General features: G+C 41.7%; 1 protein-coding gene across 10 annotated transcripts in view; it reads right to left on the reverse strand.

Moving 5' to 3' along the window:
• Window positions 1-18,713, reverse strand: part of ANKRD44 (ankyrin repeat domain 44) — a 329,152-nt gene that overhangs the window by 137,514 nt on the left and 172,925 nt on the right. For all 10 annotated transcript variants that reach the window (XM_086719206.1, XM_086719211.1, XM_086719205.1 and 7 more), the window contains exons 4-7: window positions 17,354-17,424; window positions 3,418-3,618; window positions 3,012-3,099; window positions 465-607 (exon numbers count right to left, since the gene is read on the reverse strand). In XM_086719206.1, the coding sequence (XP_086575332.1) occupies window positions 465-607; window positions 3,012-3,099; window positions 3,418-3,618; window positions 17,354-17,424 (503 nt within the window). The remainder of the gene's footprint in view (window positions 1-464; window positions 608-3,011; window positions 3,100-3,417; window positions 3,619-17,353; window positions 17,425-18,713) is intronic.

An 18,713-nucleotide genomic window follows, 5' to 3' on the forward strand; every position in this document is an offset into this window, starting at 1 on the left:
CACACTGCCCCTGTTCTGCTAGTTGAGGGAGGGGTTGGGATGGGGCTGACTTCTCCAGCTCAGCATTGGACATTTCTGCTGTTTGTCCCTGCCACTCACTCCTTTATTTCTGCGTGTACACCACAACTTAGAAGGCTGAATTCTGAAGGTGGGATGGAGAACCGTAGCCTATTTAAAAAACAACAGGTTAATAATATGTACTACAGGCAACATATATGTTTATAATTTTCTATGTTGATACAGAAAGTTAGCCTGTTTCTGGTTTTTCATTACTTGCTATATGCCCCCATTGCCCTTCATTGATTGCCCCTGTAAACTCAAAAAGACAGGACGCTAGAAAAGAAGGTGGGTTTTTTTTTTTTTTTTTTTTTACCCTCTGGAATTAAAAATCAAACAGGATTCAATTTCAGAACAACAGAAAACCCACAAATACACCACGGGTTGATGCATTAAACATAGCTCACCTCCACCCCTAGATTCAGGAGATGTTTGACAACGTTGATCTGTCCGTTGGAGGCTGCAGCGTGCAGGGGGGTATAACCCTTCTTATCCTTACAAGTCACTTCTGCGCCGTGGTTAATGAGCAATGCCACAACATCCAGGTGGCCTTTACAAACAAAACAACAGAAGACATGGTGAGCCTTTTTAGGATAATTTGATGATTTATTCCACCTAAAACATCACTATTAGCTTCTACTGTCACCAATATTGCAAATCCTGCTAAATATGTTAGTACCACAACCTAAAATATGTTAAAATAAAAGCAATGCTTTTGAAAGCAATTGCCATTCCTCACTGAAAAGTCCAACAATGACAGTTTGGTTTGGAAAAACTAATGGAAGAAAAAAAATCAATCGGAATAACTCCAGATTATTGTTAAATTATATTGCTGCTGCTTGACCATAGTTGTGGATCACAGAAGTGGCAATTCATATGGTTCAACTTAAAAGTATTCTTGTGAATTACTGGCTAAATAGAAACCCTTCTAGTTTCAACTCCTGTTGACATATTTTCTAGAATATTTTTCTTTATACCCTATCTCACTATATAAATAGTATGATAAATGTGTTTGGCCTTTATATTGTGACTGGAGATTATTTGATGCTTTGGGTCATTGCTCTAAACATGGTTCATAATTGAAGGGTAGAAGGTAAGTACTAACTCCAAGGGTCTAAGATGCATGTGGGATTGTGTGTGCATATGTGTGAGAAAGAGAGAGATAGAGGGAGGGGTGTATTGGGGGGGCGGGGTGAGAAGTGTGTGTGTGTGTGTGTGTGTGTGTGTGTGTGTGTGTGTGTATGAGACACAGAGAGAGCATTTGGCCATGGCTTGTTGTATTAAAATTTGACTCTTTTCCCCCAAGACTTGTATATGGAAAAATTACTTTCAATTACTAGTGGTGCTATCTTAAGCTTAAGTGGTGTTATCTTTTGTCCTGGTTTTGTCCTTTATTCCTAAAGACAGTCATCTATATATTTTTTTCCTATTTGTATCCTGATGACACACAAAAAGCAATTCCATACAAATGCTGAAAGCAATTCTACACGAATGTTTTAACTATATGTTAGCAAAGAACAAACTTGAAACCCCAGGTTCTTTGAGTCCCATCTCACACTAGTCTAGTGTGTGCTCTACACAAACACCAGTCTGGCAAATGTCCTCTTGACTCCAGTCCTGCAGGTACCATGCAGACATCCAATCTGCTTCAATCGGCACAAAAGTCCCTGCTGTCTTTAAAAAAAAATGATAATGCTTGCAAGATCTTAAGATTCTGATGTTTTAAGCACAAATGTCCATGCAGACTCATCTACAGCCACATAATTTATTTCATCCCTACCCAATCCACTCTTTTTTCTCCCCACAATTAATGTTATTATTTTTATGATAATAAAAGGCCTGTATGCCTACTAAAAAGATTTCGGAAAAGGCAAAACGGTATTAAAAGGAAACCAAAATCATCCATAATCGCCAATCCCTTGAGATGATCAGCCAACATTTCAGTGTGTAATACTGAACAGACATTTCAGTGTATACTGAATAGACAGCCAAATGGATAGTTTAGATTGCATGGATTTTTTTTTTTTACAAAAATGAGGATCATAATATCCATACTGTGTATTGATCTGTTTTTACTTAACATATCACAGAATCTTTGTATGTTAATAAATACTAATGACATCATCACTATAGTTACAGGATAGTGTCCCATTGTGCTTATCTTTATAATTCACCAACACAATCTCCTGTGGATGGGCACTCGGGTTGTTTATAACTTGGGGCTGACAGAATCCTATCAGCTTTTCAAATTGCAGGACGTTCTCCAGTTAGAAACACAAAGGAAGGATCTTAGCTCTTCATTTCCCACAAGTCTACACTGAGACTAAATTCCATGAGGTCTGTCATTTGTGAGTGGTATTCGTGCCAACAGAAGTGAAAAGGAAAAACACGGAAATGTCACGGCTCCCTTCATCTCTCCCCAGCGAGCTGGCAGAAGCGGGAGTGGCAAGCCCCAGCCTCGCGGTGGTACAGAAGCAGGATACTCCATGGTTACTCTCGTCACTTCAACCTCCGTAACAGCCAGGGGGCTGCCCTTCCTTCCTTTTTGTTTATTTCAAAAATATTTATAAATAAAAGGACAAATGGAATTTATGTCCTTGCTTTGCTAGCCAGCCCTCTTTCTTTTTGAACACTTCATTTTGCTGCCATGACAAGCTCAAAAGAAGCTCAATTCACGCCACTCTCCAGTCCCGACTGAAACCCATTCAATGAGGTCTGGGCCATGATTCATCCCTCTTCCTCTCTGTGGGGTAAACGAATCTCTGAGAAAGCAACTGTGTAACTAGAGTGCTCTATGCATGCCAGTAAAAGGGACCAAATCTTAACTCGGGTGAATTCCAACCTTGGAAAGAAGTCAGGCCTGCCCGAGAGAAGGCCTACATGGTTAATGGCAGGGCTGTGGCTTCTTTAGGTACAGGTATCTGCACTTTGCCTTCCATTCATGGAATCCTTACCCATATATGCTGCCCAGTGCAGAGCACGCCGGTCCTTTTTGTCAAATGCGTTGATGTTTGCTCCTTTGGCCAAGAGTAAGTTGACCATCTGGAAGAAAACCAACATGCAGATACTCTGAGTCAAATTAACATCAAATCTCAAGGCGGGTCAGAAACCTGGAGTTCACACAAAGTATGAAGATGATGTCACAGACAACCGTGAGGCATGTGTGTCAGAGGAAAAGACTGAGGTGATGGCTACTTTTTTAACCCACTGGCTGTGAATTTAAAAATTGCTATGGTTGCCTAAGGTTTGGTGTACAGATGTAAGCATCACACTAAAACCCTCAGCACTAAGATTAGGTCCCACCTGGGGCTAAGGGAGTCTGTAGTAAGAATTGTTGCTCCCAGTGATGAGGGCACTCACCTCCACATGGCCATTCAGGGCAGCATGGTGCAAGGCTGTGCGCCCCCCTCGATCAGAGACGTTGACGCTGCTCAACAGGGGAATGATCACTTCTGCACACTTGACAGCCTTATTGGCAGCTGCCACGTGGAGGGGGGTCTGCCAGTTCTTGTCCCTCGCGTTGACGTCAGCCGAGTGCTTAATCAATACTTGTACTGCTTCCTGCAACCAAAGTGGAGTTTGCAGGGGTCACTGACAAATGCTCAGTCAATACTTATTGAATAGAAGACGCTTTACCAGACCCCAGAACTACAGGAAGGGAAGGCTCCATGCCCTCAGAGGCTGGCTCATGATGTATATTCTTCTGAGAAAAGCTAGGTAATATATGATAAAGATCAAAAGACTGGCACAGATGAAAACAGATCCACTTTATCTTTATTTGCTAGACCAGGAGTCTTGGCACATCTTCAAACCCAAATAAACCTTCTAAACGTAAGGTTTCTTTTTAAAAAAATTTTTTAATGTTTATTTATTTTTGAGACAGAGAGAGACAGAGCATGAACAGGGGAGGGTCAGAGAGAGAGGGAGACACAGAATCTGAAACAGGCTCCAGGCTCTGAGCAGTCAGCACAGAGCCTGACGCGGGGCTCGAACTCACGGACCATGAGATCATGACCTGAGCCGAAGTCGGCCGCTCAACCGACTGAGCCACCCAGGCACCCCTAAACGTAAGGTTTCTTAATGAGGTATAAGCAGCCTTAGGTTAAATGTGAGCACTCATGCGTAGGTACGCATGCCAGGGTAAAAATATCCATAGGTCAAAAAGCCCCCAAAGATAATGTAAAGTTGGAAGGGTTTGTCCATAAGCCTCCATCATCCAAAGCCAAAGACCTCAAAGTCCTTCAGACACTCTTGGATCAATTCATAAATCTTTGGTTTTCTCTGCCAACATCTTAACCTTCACTGTGTGATCCATAGCAATCAAAGGAAGATGTCTATTATTACCTCAACTTGAAGCTACAAAATTGTTCCATCCTTTCCCAACTTTTTTCCATGTTATGGTGAGGTAATTTTTTCCTACTGTTGAGTTCCTTCACCTTTATTGAGACTTACACTTTTAATTTTCCTTCCATTGATTTAATCCGCTTATTAGCCTCTTGAAACCTCAAACTTGGCTGTGCAATGGAATCACCTGGGGAACTCTTAAAAATACAGATGGCTGGTCCCACACCAGAGATTCTAACTGGCCTCAGAATTTCTGTAAAGCCATCTGGGGATTTTGTTATACAGCTAAGATTTAGGACACTCTTCTGTTACAGCAAGAAAATGATATAGCTTCTCTCAAGATGGGAATGACTGTTGACTGTTTCTCTTTACTTCTAGAGACAACCCTAGAGCCAATGAGTGGGATGCCTTTATGAACATCTTGTCAGTGTGGCATCAATAAACCAATGAAACACAATGAAAGGTAACACGCTCCTGCCACCCTTCATAGACCAAGAACTTACCCTGTCCACCTTATTCCTCACAGGCCTGGACTGTCTGATCTACTTTATTATGCAGGTACATAAAAGTGCCCAGAGAGTAAATTATTTGAACTCTTGAAATTAACATTTTTATCAGGGACATAAATAATGAAGAAGAATGTTCTAGGAATCAGTAGCAGCAACACATTAAGATGATTGGCTAACCTGGACAGTAGAATGAGAGCAAAAACATTTAATTTTGCAAATTAGAGAATACAGTTTAAATATGCGGTGTGACTCCATTTAGATGCTATAAACAATAAACTGAGACGGCCCAAGCAAGTAATTTGTTAAAATTACCAAAAAGGAAAAAAAAAAAAAAGGATATATGCCACACCTCCTCAGCAAGGCAATAAAGTCCACAAAACATTCCTGGAGCTCATGTTAGAGTGAAACATGTCTACGTGCATTCTTCTCTCTCTCTTTTTTTTTAAGTTTACTTATTTTAAAGAGAGAGAGAGAGAGAAAGTGGGGGGAGGAGCAGAGAGAGAGAGGGAGAAAGAGAAAGAATCCTAAGCAGGCCCCACACTGTCAGTGCAGAGCTTGATGTGGGGCCTGAACTCAAACCAGGAGATCATGACCTGAGCTGAAGTCGTCCACTTAACCGACTGAGCCACCCAGGGGCCCTTGTATATGTGTATTCTTAATGCTCAACCATGATATGTGAAACACTGCAGAAGATTCAAAGAAACATTAGTCACATTCTTTTTTTTTTTAGAAAGAGAACGAGACAGACAGACTGCATGTGCAAGGGGAGGGTGCAGAAGGAGACAGAGAGAGAGAGGGAGAGAGAGAAAGATTTCCCAAGCAGGCTCCACACTGTCAGCGCAGAGCTCCACATGGGGCTTGATCCCACCAACCTGAGATTATGACCTGAGCTGAAATCAAGAGTCAAATGCTCAACCAAGTGAGCCACCCAGATGCCTCCAGACTCTGTTTTAAAAGCTAGCTGGGTGAAAAAAAATAAACAAAGAAAGAGCTAAGCTACAATATAAGGATTAAGATTTACATAAGAAAAAGATGGTATTTTTTATCAACTTTGGTCTCAGAAGTTGTGAGATTTATGCAGATGCACATACAATCTATTGTGATGTGGAAAGAAAATATTGGAACCTCCATTCATGTTTGTTTTCTTTAAAAAGGAAAGCATTTTAGCCGGTATTTAACTTCTGGGTTGGCATTGTGCCCTCAGCTCCACAGAAGATCTTGCCTCGCAGGAAATGAGATGCCCTCCAGGAACAGTGGGGCCTCCAGGCACAGAGGGGGTGAGCCTTGCCCTCTCCATTCATTTGCTCCGAATGCACTGAAATGCACAGTGATGGGCCTGCCAAATCAATCTACAGATTGTAATATGTACCCTTAAACTAAAAAGATGTATGCAAGGAACCTGCAGATTAAAGATGATAATACAAATGCAAGTGTAAATAATGTGCAGTCACAGAGCTGACAGTTCTACTCTGAGTAAAAGGTTTCTATCATCCACATTACAGGGTAAAAATAATGACAAATTTAATCAGATCTGACAAGAGCTTGGCCAAAACAGAAGAAAATCATCAGAAGTCTATTAGCTACATGGTTATGTAAGACTATGATAAATGAAAAGCCTCACCCTAAGTATATTGTGATATACTTGAAATATTAGCTAATAATAGTCATTCCTATATATAATTTATAAGTAAATAAGATGCATATCTTGAAGATGCATGCTGAAAAAGTTTTGCAGAGATACAGCCAAAAAGGTTGGAGATAACCATCATAAAGCAATAATATAAAAGTGGTATTGTACATATTCACAGCAAATAAGAATATACACTATATGTTTAATTCCTTTGTCTTGTGTGTTATTTTACTGTATTTATACAGATTATTGCTTTGCACTAAATATTATTTAAATTCAGAATAGACTAACAAAATAGAAACTATACATGAACATTTCACAAATTTATACTGTTCAGACATAAACCAATGAATTCATGAAAAAATTTTATTTTAATTAATTAATTAATATATTTATTTATTTATTTTATTTTGAGAGAGAGGGGTGGGGTGGAGCAAGAGAGAGAGAATCCCAAGAAGACTCCACGCTTGGTGCAGAGGTCAACACAGGGCTCAACTCCATGACCTTGTGATCATGACCTTAGCTGAAATCAAGAGTCGGACGTTAAACCAACTGAGCCACCTTGGTGCCCCAAAAACCTTTTTTTTAAGATAACAAAATATGATTACTTTCAGAGTAACTCAGACTAGGTGAATAAGATGTTACCTAGGAGAGGCCCTACTTTTAAATGATTAAGAATGATTTACATTTCATTCAAAGTAACAGGTTAAGCCAAGAAAATATATATTTACATACCAGTTATAGTTTATATATAAATAAGTAGTATTAGAGCTTGTCGGGAAGAAAATCTGTATTGTTAAATAGGCAATACTTCTAAAAATAGTTTAAACAGAAAAATTTTGGTCTGTTTTTGTAAATAAAGCTTTCTTAAAACACAGAGTCATTCATTTCTTTACATATTATCTATGGCTTGCTTGAATTGTAATAGAGTATGCAGCCAACAAAACTCAACATATTTACTATCTGGCTTTTGCTGGAAAAAGTTTGCAGATGCCCTGGTCCATCTTGCTCCTTGTTTGAATTACCACAAATTGCAAATGATCAAATCTCGTTAAAATAAAATTTTGTTATTTACCAACACGAAAAAATACTGTTTTGAGTCCAAACAGTCTTATAAGGAGGGCAGAAGCCTCTGTGTTCAGTCCTTGCTATGCAGTGGTGGGTCTATAGTGAATTTGGGAGGGGGATGTACCAAGTTGCATTCTGGGGCATAATACAACAAGCAGCATTTGGAGCTTGGTAGGAAGGAAGGGGTGAGGACAGAGAGAAAGGAGAGAGGACTTGGGCCCTGTACCCCAGGGCAGAGGTGTACGTCTGGGCAGGAACAGAGTCAGCAGGCTATGAAGAAGAGAAAGCTGATACATAAACCAAACAAACATCAGGAGCAGGTTGGTGGAGCCAGGCAACCAAACACTCAGATCTCCAGGAATTCTTTGGGATCACTGGGAGAATGCTAGACTTTGCACAAGATATGGCACATCGTTTCCAGCCAGTTATATCCATTTAGAAGGCAAGGTGCCCCAACCAGCATCGGAGTTACACCCCCAAAATTAGACAAGTTAAAGGTTCAAGTTCATTGACTGGATGGGAAAAAAAATAGAAGCAGGTAGGCTTTCTAATAAGTCTCCTTTCACGTGAACTTTAAGCAAGTACCATGTGAGTGCCAACTTCGTCACATTTGTCTCTCATACCAACACTCAACTGCCATAGCTCAAGGACGCCTAGAATAACCATTACTTTTATTTATCTACTTTTATAAAATGTTTTAGCTTTGCCATTCTTCATTTTTATTTCTCTATCTGCTTATGCAATGGATTGCATTGTTTTCATCTTACTTGACAAGAAAGGACTCTATCTAGAAATACTTAGTATACAAAGGAGGGTATCTTACTTACTTTCCAAAAATTAACACTTTTTTTAATGTTTATTTACTTATTTTGAGAGAGAGTGAGCAGGGGAGGGGCAGAGAGAGAGGGAGAGAGAGAATCCCAAACAGGCTCCATGCTGTCAGTGCAGAGCCTGTCACGGGGCTCGATCCTACAACCCATGAGATTGTGGCCTAAGCTGAAATCAAGAGTCAGGTGCTTAACTGACTGAGCCACCCAGAGGCCCGCCAAAATTAACTATTTTTTTCTTAATGAAAATACAAGTATTCTAAAATTATTATGGAATTAACTTCATAGACATGGGATATTAGAAGTAGAGAAGGCTGGAGCCCCTCGGTGGCTCAGTCGGTTGAGCATCTGACTTCGGCTCAGGTCCTCATCTCACAGTTCGTGATTTCAAGCCCCACATGGGGCTCTGTGCTGACAGCTCAGAGCCTGGAGCCTGCTTCAGAATCTGTGTCTCTCTCTTTCTCTCAGTCCCTCCCCTGCTCACACACTCTCTCTCTCTCTCTCTCTCTCAAAAATAAATATAAAAAAAAAAAAAAGAAGAAGAAGTAGTAGTAGAAGGCTTCAGGGGTCATCTGGCCTGACCTCTTCATTTGAATAGGCAGCTTCATGTGATAGGCAGGGTGAATGAGTCAAGGGGAGTGATCTGTCAGCCTGGCTGATTAAGAGCCTGGCTTATGTATTTTCTACCAGGCCAGAGCTTACTCACCGGACAGTTTCAGCCAAACATGCTGACATAAGTACTTTTAAATGTTAATTCTCCTTAGTTATTTAAAATTTTTAACTCTGTTTTAGCTGGCCAAACCTGCTTAAACATTAATAGAAATTTAATATAATACTTCAGTAAAAAACAAAGCTTTGATTTAGAAAGACAGTAATTTCCTTCTTTAAAATTGCATTTCTCTTTCAAAAATTTTAATCTTGGAAGCACTTTAATTTGGTTTTAAGAGGGAGTAATTTTATGGCTGTTTAGGAAGTTAATAGTTTTTGTAATCAAAAGAAGCCTTTCTCTCCTAGTATCACCCACTAGCTAAAATCTAGGAGTTGGCCCTGACAGAAATTTACAAGATAAAAGAAAACTAGGGGCAGCCGGGTAGTTCAGTCAGTTCAGTGGCCAACTTCACTCAGATCATGATTTCATGGTTTGTGAGTTTGAGCCCCACGGTTGAACTCTCTGCTGTCAGCAGAGAGCCCACTTCGGATCCTCTGTCCCCCCTCTCGCTCTGCCCCTCCCCTGCTCACGTGTGTGTGCTCTCTCTCTCTCTCTCAAAAAAAAAAATAAATCAGCATTAAGAAAAGAAGAAAACTAATGTGGGGCAAGGGACACTGAACACTTTGTGAATCAAGAAAAGATACTTAGGGGCGCCTGGGCGGCTCAGTCAGTTAAGCCTCCAACTTCAGCTCAGGTCATGATCTCACAATTTGTGGGTTTGAGCCTAGCGTTGGGCTCTGTGCTGACAGCTCAGAACCTGGAGCCTGCTTCCAATTCTGTGTCTCTCTCTCTGCCCCTCCCCCGCTCATGCTCTGTCTCTCTCTCTGTCTCTTAAAAATAAGCATTAAAAAAAAATACCTAAACAGTGTTTCTCAAACTATCTGTGGTGAAGGACCAGTTTTTAAAAAAATATTATTTCAAATCAATCATGAGTCAATGCTTTTGTGAAATACAATAAAAAGTATTCAGTAGGATAATAAAATTTAAAAAGACAAAGACAAATTTTGAACTTGATTCTTTTATTATTAAATTTAGCAGGCGTGAAATGAAAAATTGCTCTAAAAAAATTGCTCCATCAAATTGCTCTAAAAGTTTCTGAATGCTTACTCTTATCAATTTGTCTTAAGACAAAAGCTCATGGGCTTAGATGGGTATACAACCCACACTGTGAGTAGGGCTCCCGCAAAGACTGTTTCTTTATAATGAACAAGCACATGTGAGGAGTCCGGCATTTCTCCTGAATGGGGGCATCAGCCCAGTTAGCATTCAGTGTTAGGACTGTAGACCTAGTTGGATTACACTCCACAGTAGGCTGCTCTGTATCAATCATGGAAATAATAGTGAGCAACTGTCATGGGATGCCACGCAGAAGGGAATTGGAGACGGCATTTGCAGTCACTTTATTGCTACTTTTTACGACTTTCTCTTTTTACAAAAGGCCACCCGAACCCTGTAATAAGAAGTAGAAACATACACAGCGGCACATGGAAAAGATGAAAAGAAATAGGAAGCATGTGTCTTCAAAACTGTCACCCTTAATGTTTGTTTTTTCACTTCCAAACGTGCATTGCATTTAAGTGGTCATAAATTACTCATGGAAAAGTAATTGTTTGTGACTATAGAGAGTCCATGCAGGCATAAGCAATGTCAAATGTTATAAACTGTAAGTTGGTTTAGACCGGGGTCTGAGTCTCACCCAGTTTTCTGTAGAAACTCTCCCCAAAGCCTGGCAGGTGCCTTGTGCATACTGTATACACTCAGTATATTTGGGTAGAATAAATGCATTGGTATAATCATTAGAAACTCTCTAAGTAAAAATATGCCAGTATTAACAAGACATTTCCCGCAGTCCTGACAGCATTTACTCTATTACTGAAATCATTTGGGGCTTTCACCCTCTATTGATTACAGCAATTTCATATTCTGAAAGAATTGCATAAATCGGTGCCCAACTAATTTGTTCAATTAATTGAATATTTCTCCAAAAGCCCTCCTTATTAAATTAAACTTGCCCTTCATTATTATAATTATTATTGGAGTTCAATTATTCCAAGAACTAGTAGTACAAAGGGGGCTCCCTGGAGACTCTGGGGTATGGAGGAACTCAAAGGCAACTGTTGAAGAAGTGCTGCCTTTTGACACAGGGAAGGCCAGATACTAAAGTATTCCCGGTGTTAGACCTCAGCTCTCAGAGTGTGGTGTGGAGACCACATGCGTCACAATCTTCTTTTTAAAATGCAGATTTCTGGGCGCGACCACAGGCTATATCAGAATCTCTGGAGATGAGGTTCTAGAACAGGTACTTGTGACAAGCACCCCAGATAATATGAATGCACAGTAAATCTGAGTATCACTCACCTAGATTCTAAGTAATAGGTCATAGAGTGCTTACTTTCTTTCATTCCTGGTACTACATCCTCTATGTGATCATCTTTTTATAATCATGGAATAACTTAAGGAAAGCAATAACATTCCCGTCTCCCATATAATTCTTCCAATCCTCTTGTCTACTAGCATTTAGCTCACAATAATGACAATGCTTTTTAGAGAAAGGGGGAAAGCCTGAGTATTAAAATTTGAGCTATATGATAAAATGCTTATCCTGCTTGGCTCTGGGAAACATTTTTATACTTGTCAGGACTTCTGTCTGCACAGATACAAAAGCAGACCCATTTTATGGGTACGAGCAGTATCCATCAGGGGGCTCGGGTGATCTGAGGGAAGCAGCAGATCATGGTGCTTAAGAGAGCAGATTCACGAGTTACATGCTCCTCCACTTACTGGCTGCGGCATGTTAGGCTCGTTACCTAACTTCACTGAGATTACCTTTCCTAAATTAGGATTAATAGCATTATCAGTCTCAAAGAGTGGCCCGGAGGTTAAAACGGGATCGTGCACAGAAAGTGCCTAGCATTCTGCCTAGCACACACTAAGGTTTCAATAAACGTTCACTGTGACAATATATATTTGGACTCAACATCCTCACTTCTACAGCCTAAAGACAGGACACAATCATTTTTAACGCTGTTAACCAAAAGACAGCCGCTAGAACAGGAAAGTGAAAAGTCCAGCCATTCTCCTTCGGTGCTACCTTCAGTTCATTCTAGAAGAAAAGGCATGTGTGAAAAGCCGGCTGCATTTGGACGCAGGCCACAGTAGGCTGGGTGCCTGGGTGTCTGCCCTAAATACCATGTCCTGGAAGACACACTCTGTGACCCTTCAAGGCCCCTGTAGCACACTTAACAGTGTCCTCCACTGGGTGGCTTCTAATAAACAAGGTATTAAACTGTCCAGGTTCATATGCATTTAATTCCTGTCCCCTATGGCTGCTCTTTTCTAAGACAGAAAAACAAAAAAGCAATAAGAATAAGTTAAACAGGGGGGCGCCTGGGTGGCTCAGTTGGTTAAGCGGCCGACTTCGGCTCAGGTCGTGATCTCACGGTCCGTGAGTTCGAGCCTCGCGTCGGGCTCTGTGCTGACAGCTCAGAGTCAGGAGCCTGTTTTGGATTCTGTGTCTCCCTCTCTCTCTGACCCTCCCCTGTTCATGCTCTGTCTCTCTCTGTCTCAAAAATAAATAAATGTTAAAAAAAATTAAAAAAAAAAAGAATAAGTTAAACAGGAGGAACAATCAGAAATAATTCACACTTCAGAAAACTCTTCCTGGAAGCCCCAAATGTTGCTCATCTGTGTTATCTAGAATCTCAAAATATGTTTCCCTAACACTTTGGCAAGAGATATCTTCATTTCTTCTCAGCAGTGGGAGTAGTCAGAGAAAGGGGAGGTGGTGGTGAAAGAAGCCTTTGGGGGGTCGCGCAGAAGACAGTGCTATGGCTCCAATTATTGGTTTGGCTGTCTCCTCCCTGGGAATCCCAGGTGTGAGGAGGTGGGGAGGAAGGAGGGGGACGCGGGGAAGCATCAGAAGGAAGCACACAACACAGCCTGGTCAGTAGCAAGAAAGTCTTGAAGGTTTATCTCCAGATCCCAGTCTATGCTGGACAGTCTTCGGAGGGTATGACCACGTCTTGATCTACTTTCCTGTGTGTGTAGGAGCTTTTCTGTCAGGCATGGGTTGATGTTTAAGCAATATTATAATCTGATACTTCTATTGCTATTACAGGCTCAGGAAATACATTTAGCAATGAATATGATTTTTCCAGGCATAGAAACCTGAACATAAAACTTGCCTGGATGGAAAGAAAGCTCAGAAAATTTGACTGATATCGATATCTTTGACTTCTACTGATATCTGTGCTGCATACAATTTTGAAACTCACCCTGATCTCGCGGGTTCCAGTAGCTTAAACAGCTTCCTGTGCCACACTTCCATAAACAAGCTTCGAGTCAGTTTACCTTGCATGCATGAAGGATGATTACCATCGGCATTCTCTGTGGTGCACACTAGTTCTATGTTAGCAGTTGTACAGAGAATCACATGAACATAGCTTAAGTTAGAAATCTAGTCTTTAATGAATCACTCAAAAAACAGTTGTTTACTGAGCAGGTTAGATGCTGGAAACACAGTGACAAGCAACAGGCATGACACTCATTTCAAGGAACTTACTATCCAGAATGTCATTTAAAAATTTTTTTAAAAATATTTATTTACTTTTGAGAGAGAGAGACAGAGAGACAGAGGCATGAGCGGGGGAGGGGCAGAGAAAGAGAGAGACACAGAATCTGGAGCAGGCTCCAGGCTCTGAGTTGTTAGCACAGAGCCTGACGCAGGGCTCGAACTCATGGACTACAAGATCATGACCTGAGCTGAAGTCGGGCACTTAACCAAATGAGACACCCAGGTGCCCTGAGAATGTCTTTTTAATTAGAATAGAATAATAACTTCAGTGATAGTTTTATGTTGTGTCAACATAGCCAAGCTGAACTATATTTCCCAGAATCCCCTCCCCAGCCCTGTTTGCCACAAGGGAAATCTGCCTGGATTTTGGGAGGCATAGATGAAACCACAGCCTGATTGGTGTGTTGGGTGCCAGGTGCCGCTGCAGCTTGCACACACTGTCACTGACCAGCTGGACCCTGTGTTGGCACAGGACATGGTTGGTGCTTCTTCAGAACTTACAGTATCTCCCTTGGGTTCTCCTGTTCTTGGGTCAGGTGCCCACAAGCTCTAAGGTGAAGCACACAGCACCTTCTGCAAGTCTCCCAAGTCTGCAATGTTGAGGCAGTGAGAGTCAGGGGTTCTAGTTTGTTCTTGTTCTCCCCCATTTCACGTCCAGCTTTTCTTTGCAACTGCAGACCCTGCCCACCAGCAGTGACTTCAGAACCACACAGAAACCAAGGTGATGGCCTTACACAAACTTCTCCAGCAGCTCACACAATTGTGTGAGGCTTAATTACTACAATAAATATCTTATTCTGTATCTCTCATGGTGGTTCTGGGTCCCTGACTGAACCCTGAGCCCCGAGACATCAATTGCCTACATTTCAGAGGCAAAGGGCTTTGAGGACAGAAGAGAGTTCATAAGCCTTTCAATGCAGAAACGGTTTTTAATTCACAATCACGTAAGTCATACACCAGTGTTTGCCAATCTAAGCAACAGACAGATGTGCCAACTCTCAAGCTGAGCACACACATCTCCTTTGGCAAATGCTAACAGACAAGTTCCAAAACACAATCCAAACCTTCTCTGTTGTTTTCTCCTCAAGCCTGCTTCTCTTTTCTCAGCTATTATTTAGGGGAGATATAATGGAATGTAATAATCACATAATAAATCAAATTCAGAGGAAGAAGAAAATCTGAATTTAGGACTTCCACAGCCAAGTGCTGTGTTGGAGTTCAGATGTCCACAGTCTGTTCCAACGACAGTCACAGAGACTTCGATTTTCATAAGAATCTTTTTGACTTGTTGTGACAGATATTAATATGAAGATATGACCCTGACTACAACTCAGGGTCGGCTTGCATTTAATTCCTTCCTAACAAGAGACACCTGCAAGGGATATTTTTCCCTCAGCAAACCTGTAGAGGGAGCTGGTTCCTCAGGGAAGCAACAAACGCCTGTCTCAGACATAAAGGGTGAATCATCATTGGGTTGACTGAACTCAATCAAATACACTAAAGACATGTAAGGAAGGCAAGCTGATGGTTGCTGGCAAATGGGTGTTTTGAAGATTTAAAGCAAGTAGCTGAGCTCACAAAGGGAGAGATCACTTGGGAAAGATCACATAATACTGAAATCATCTGGTTTTACATCTTTCTGTGCCACTAGACTACAAGCCTCCTAAGCACAGTTCCTGGCATGTTGGAAGTGCTTGGTGAATTTTTTTTTTTAACTAAAAAGACCTGGTTCATGTTAAAAGAGGAATAAAACTCATAGTTTTTGAAGAATACTTAAAAAAAGAAATTTACTGAAGATCAAACAGTCTTCAAAGACCAAGGAATACTCTGTGAAGGAGCTAGTCTCATGACACATGACACTGGTCATACAAACTCAGGCAGCCCACTGTACCTGCTTTCCCAGGTAAAACAGAAATGAAATGTGAGACCATAAGGAGATTCTGGATTCCCCAGGATCTGAGTCAGGCAACTTAGGATCATTTGTTTCCCTCATTCCATGTGGGCTATTGGGAAAGAGAACAGACCGCATCTTATAAAAACTACTCAAATCACACAGCACAGCAAGGAAGATTATGAGCACTAAGTTAACTGTCATCTACGAAGCATATTGTGAAATGTCCAGATAGTTTGCCAAAGAGGAAAAGCTGACGCTGATGATAGCCATCAACACGTCAGCAACACCACTTGCTCCTAGCTGTACCTGGAGAACAGCACCTTCTCCAGCAGCAGAGAAGCCTCATTTGGTAAAAAATCAGCTACAAAAACTAGTCATCCAATGACAAGTGCCCCCTAGGTGACAGCCTCTTGTATCCCTGGATGGTGGGCATCCCCTCTGATGAGGTTGCAAGGTTCATATTCACCAGCATTCCTGGCCACCCCTCCCCCACACTGGTTCTCTCTTCCCATCTGTTATACTTTCCCTGAACCAGCTGAGCCATTTGCTGTAGTTTCTTTTTAAAATTTTTTTTAAATGTTTATTTATTTTGAGAAAGAGACAGAGAGTGAGCAGTGGAGGGACAGAGACAAAGGGAGACACAGAATCCAAAGCAGGCTGCAGGCTCTGAGCTGTTAGCACAGAGCTCAACGTGGGGCTCGAACCCATGAACTGTGAGATCATGACCTGAGCCGAAGTCAGAAGCTTAACTGACTGAGCCACCCAGGCGCCCCTCCCCCCCCCTTTTTTTTAAGATTTGCTATAGCTTCAATGAACATCCTCTCAGTTCCTCAGTGCTAGACGTGTATAAAAAATGACCATCTATTAACCATCTTCACCTGCATTTTTGGAATTTAAAATAAATTCTTTCTTGAGCACCAGGCTTGGGACACATCAAGGAACAAAACAACAACAACAACAACAACAACAACAACAACAACAACAAACAGGTCTGTGTCCTTATAGAGCTTACATTCTGGTAATATGTTTGCCAAATGTGACATGTTCATACAGAACTGATTAACTTCCCTTCCCTGCTCCTCTGCCTCTGCCTTCTCAATCGATGGCATCACCATTCACCCAGTGACCTCTCTTCTACCTCACCCTCACAAGGTCCCAAGTCCTGTCAGGTTCATTCTTATCTTGCCGTGACTGTACCCTACTGCTCAGAGGACCCCCAGCCTCTGCCATCAGACTTATCTTCCACCACATCCCTTGTTCCATCTATAGCCATCTGAACCTGCCATTCATTCATGTCCATGGCCCTTGTCCTCTAGCACGTCTACTGTCCTGCCTCCAGCCTCCCCCCTCCTTCTGGCCTGGTAAGTCCCTACTCATCCTCTAAGCACCAGCTCAACCGACCTCTCTTCTTGGAAGACTTCTCTACTCAGGCAGTTATCTTCTTCCTCCTCCAATTAAGTTATGATATTGTACTGATCTGCTTACATGTTTAGCACCCCCTTCAGACTGAGAACTCACTGAAGTCAAGTATCCCACTGTCTACCTGGGACTACTCCAGTCACCACCCCCAGCACCATGCCTGGCATGAAGGAGGTGCTCAAAAGAACAAACTGTTTTTTGGTAACCCTCTTGTATTAGAAGGAAAAGCCTTTTGTTCACAAGCAACAATACCGAATTCAGCAGAAAGCATTTTTCTCTTTCTGTGGCCTGGAGGTGCTAGATTATATAAGATAATCACTCACTTCACTTCTGGAGGCAACAGCCCGGTGCAGTGGGGTCAGCCACATGTTGTCCTTGGCATTTACACGAGCTCCTGGAACCAAAAGCACAAGTTAGAGGCATAATGCAGTCAGGGAAATTCTATTGATGTTAAATCAAATGTGATATCTTGTGCTCTCATTTGCCTGATACAACCACCATATTTTGTTTTGTTTTCTCTTTGTACCGGTCATGCATTTGCTAGCCACCAGCCAGGAGGAGAGACCTAGGATAGTAGGAAAAGTGAGACCAGCAGCTGAAAATGTCACCAGAATTGCATAAAGACTGTGTGAGAAGTGCAGTGCCTCATTGCATAGGAAACACAGATGTAAGAAGGTGGAGATTCTCCAGGAGCAGGGAAATGTCGATTCTGAAGAATGAAGAACTTCGCAGGTATGTGTGTATGTATATAAACATATATGTATATACGATGTATAAATATAAAATGTTTTATAGACAATATACAATATATAATCACATATGTTAGTTTTAGTCTTCAAGTATACTTACCACGCAGGACACACAATACCCTTCTTGGCATACCCTTCTTGGCAAACTGCTTAGGATGAGCAGCCTTCCAATAAAAGTATACTAGAGGCCAGTGGGATTTCAAACAAGTCTTGTAAGGTTGAGTTCTCATGAGACTTGATCTGGGCTGAGGGGATTAGCAGAAATCTGTTCTATCCAGGAATCCCAATTATTTGTCTGAGACTAGCCAGGTATCTCGGCAGGAAGAAGCCAGCTTCCAAAGCATTTGGACAGACACAACATGAAGTCTATACAGGTTGATCACGGCCTTCCCTCCCCCGCCACTATGGGGTGGGCAGACAGGCTCACACATAGGCCAGAACAAGCGCACACTCAGGGATGTGCCACCCATGCTCAACTTTCTGGGAGCCACATCGCCATCACGGAACAGAAGCTCTATGTGAATGGATTTCCAGAGAGTAGAGCATGCCCTCCTTCCACGATACCCTCACCATATCTATGAGTGCAAGTTCACTGAGTCTACAACTGAACTGTGGAAACACCCAATATGAGCTTCCCTTTTTTGGGTCCAGGGTTTTGATCAGTGTTTTGCCCAGATGGAAAATTTCTTTAAAGGGCTATAAAAGAGGAGGATAAGATAAATATGTGTGATATCTTTATAGCTGCAACCTGAGGAGACTATGTTAGCCTCAGGACAACAAGGAAGGAAGCTTGTGAGGACGAAGAGTGGAGACGTGAATCAAAGAAACTAGAAAGTAAGGCAGAGGAGGGGAAGTGTGGAGGGGGTGCCTCTGGGACCAGGGCCGAGAAAGTGAGTCAAGTGGAATCAGGGAGTGACTAATCTCAGTGAGGCCA

Source organism: Puma concolor, chromosome C1 (assembly GCF_028749965.1).
Source record: "Puma concolor isolate L17-30 chromosome C1, mPumCon1.1.hap2, whole genome shotgun sequence".
Classification (NCBI taxonomy): domain Eukaryota; kingdom Metazoa; phylum Chordata; class Mammalia; order Carnivora; family Felidae; genus Puma; species Puma concolor.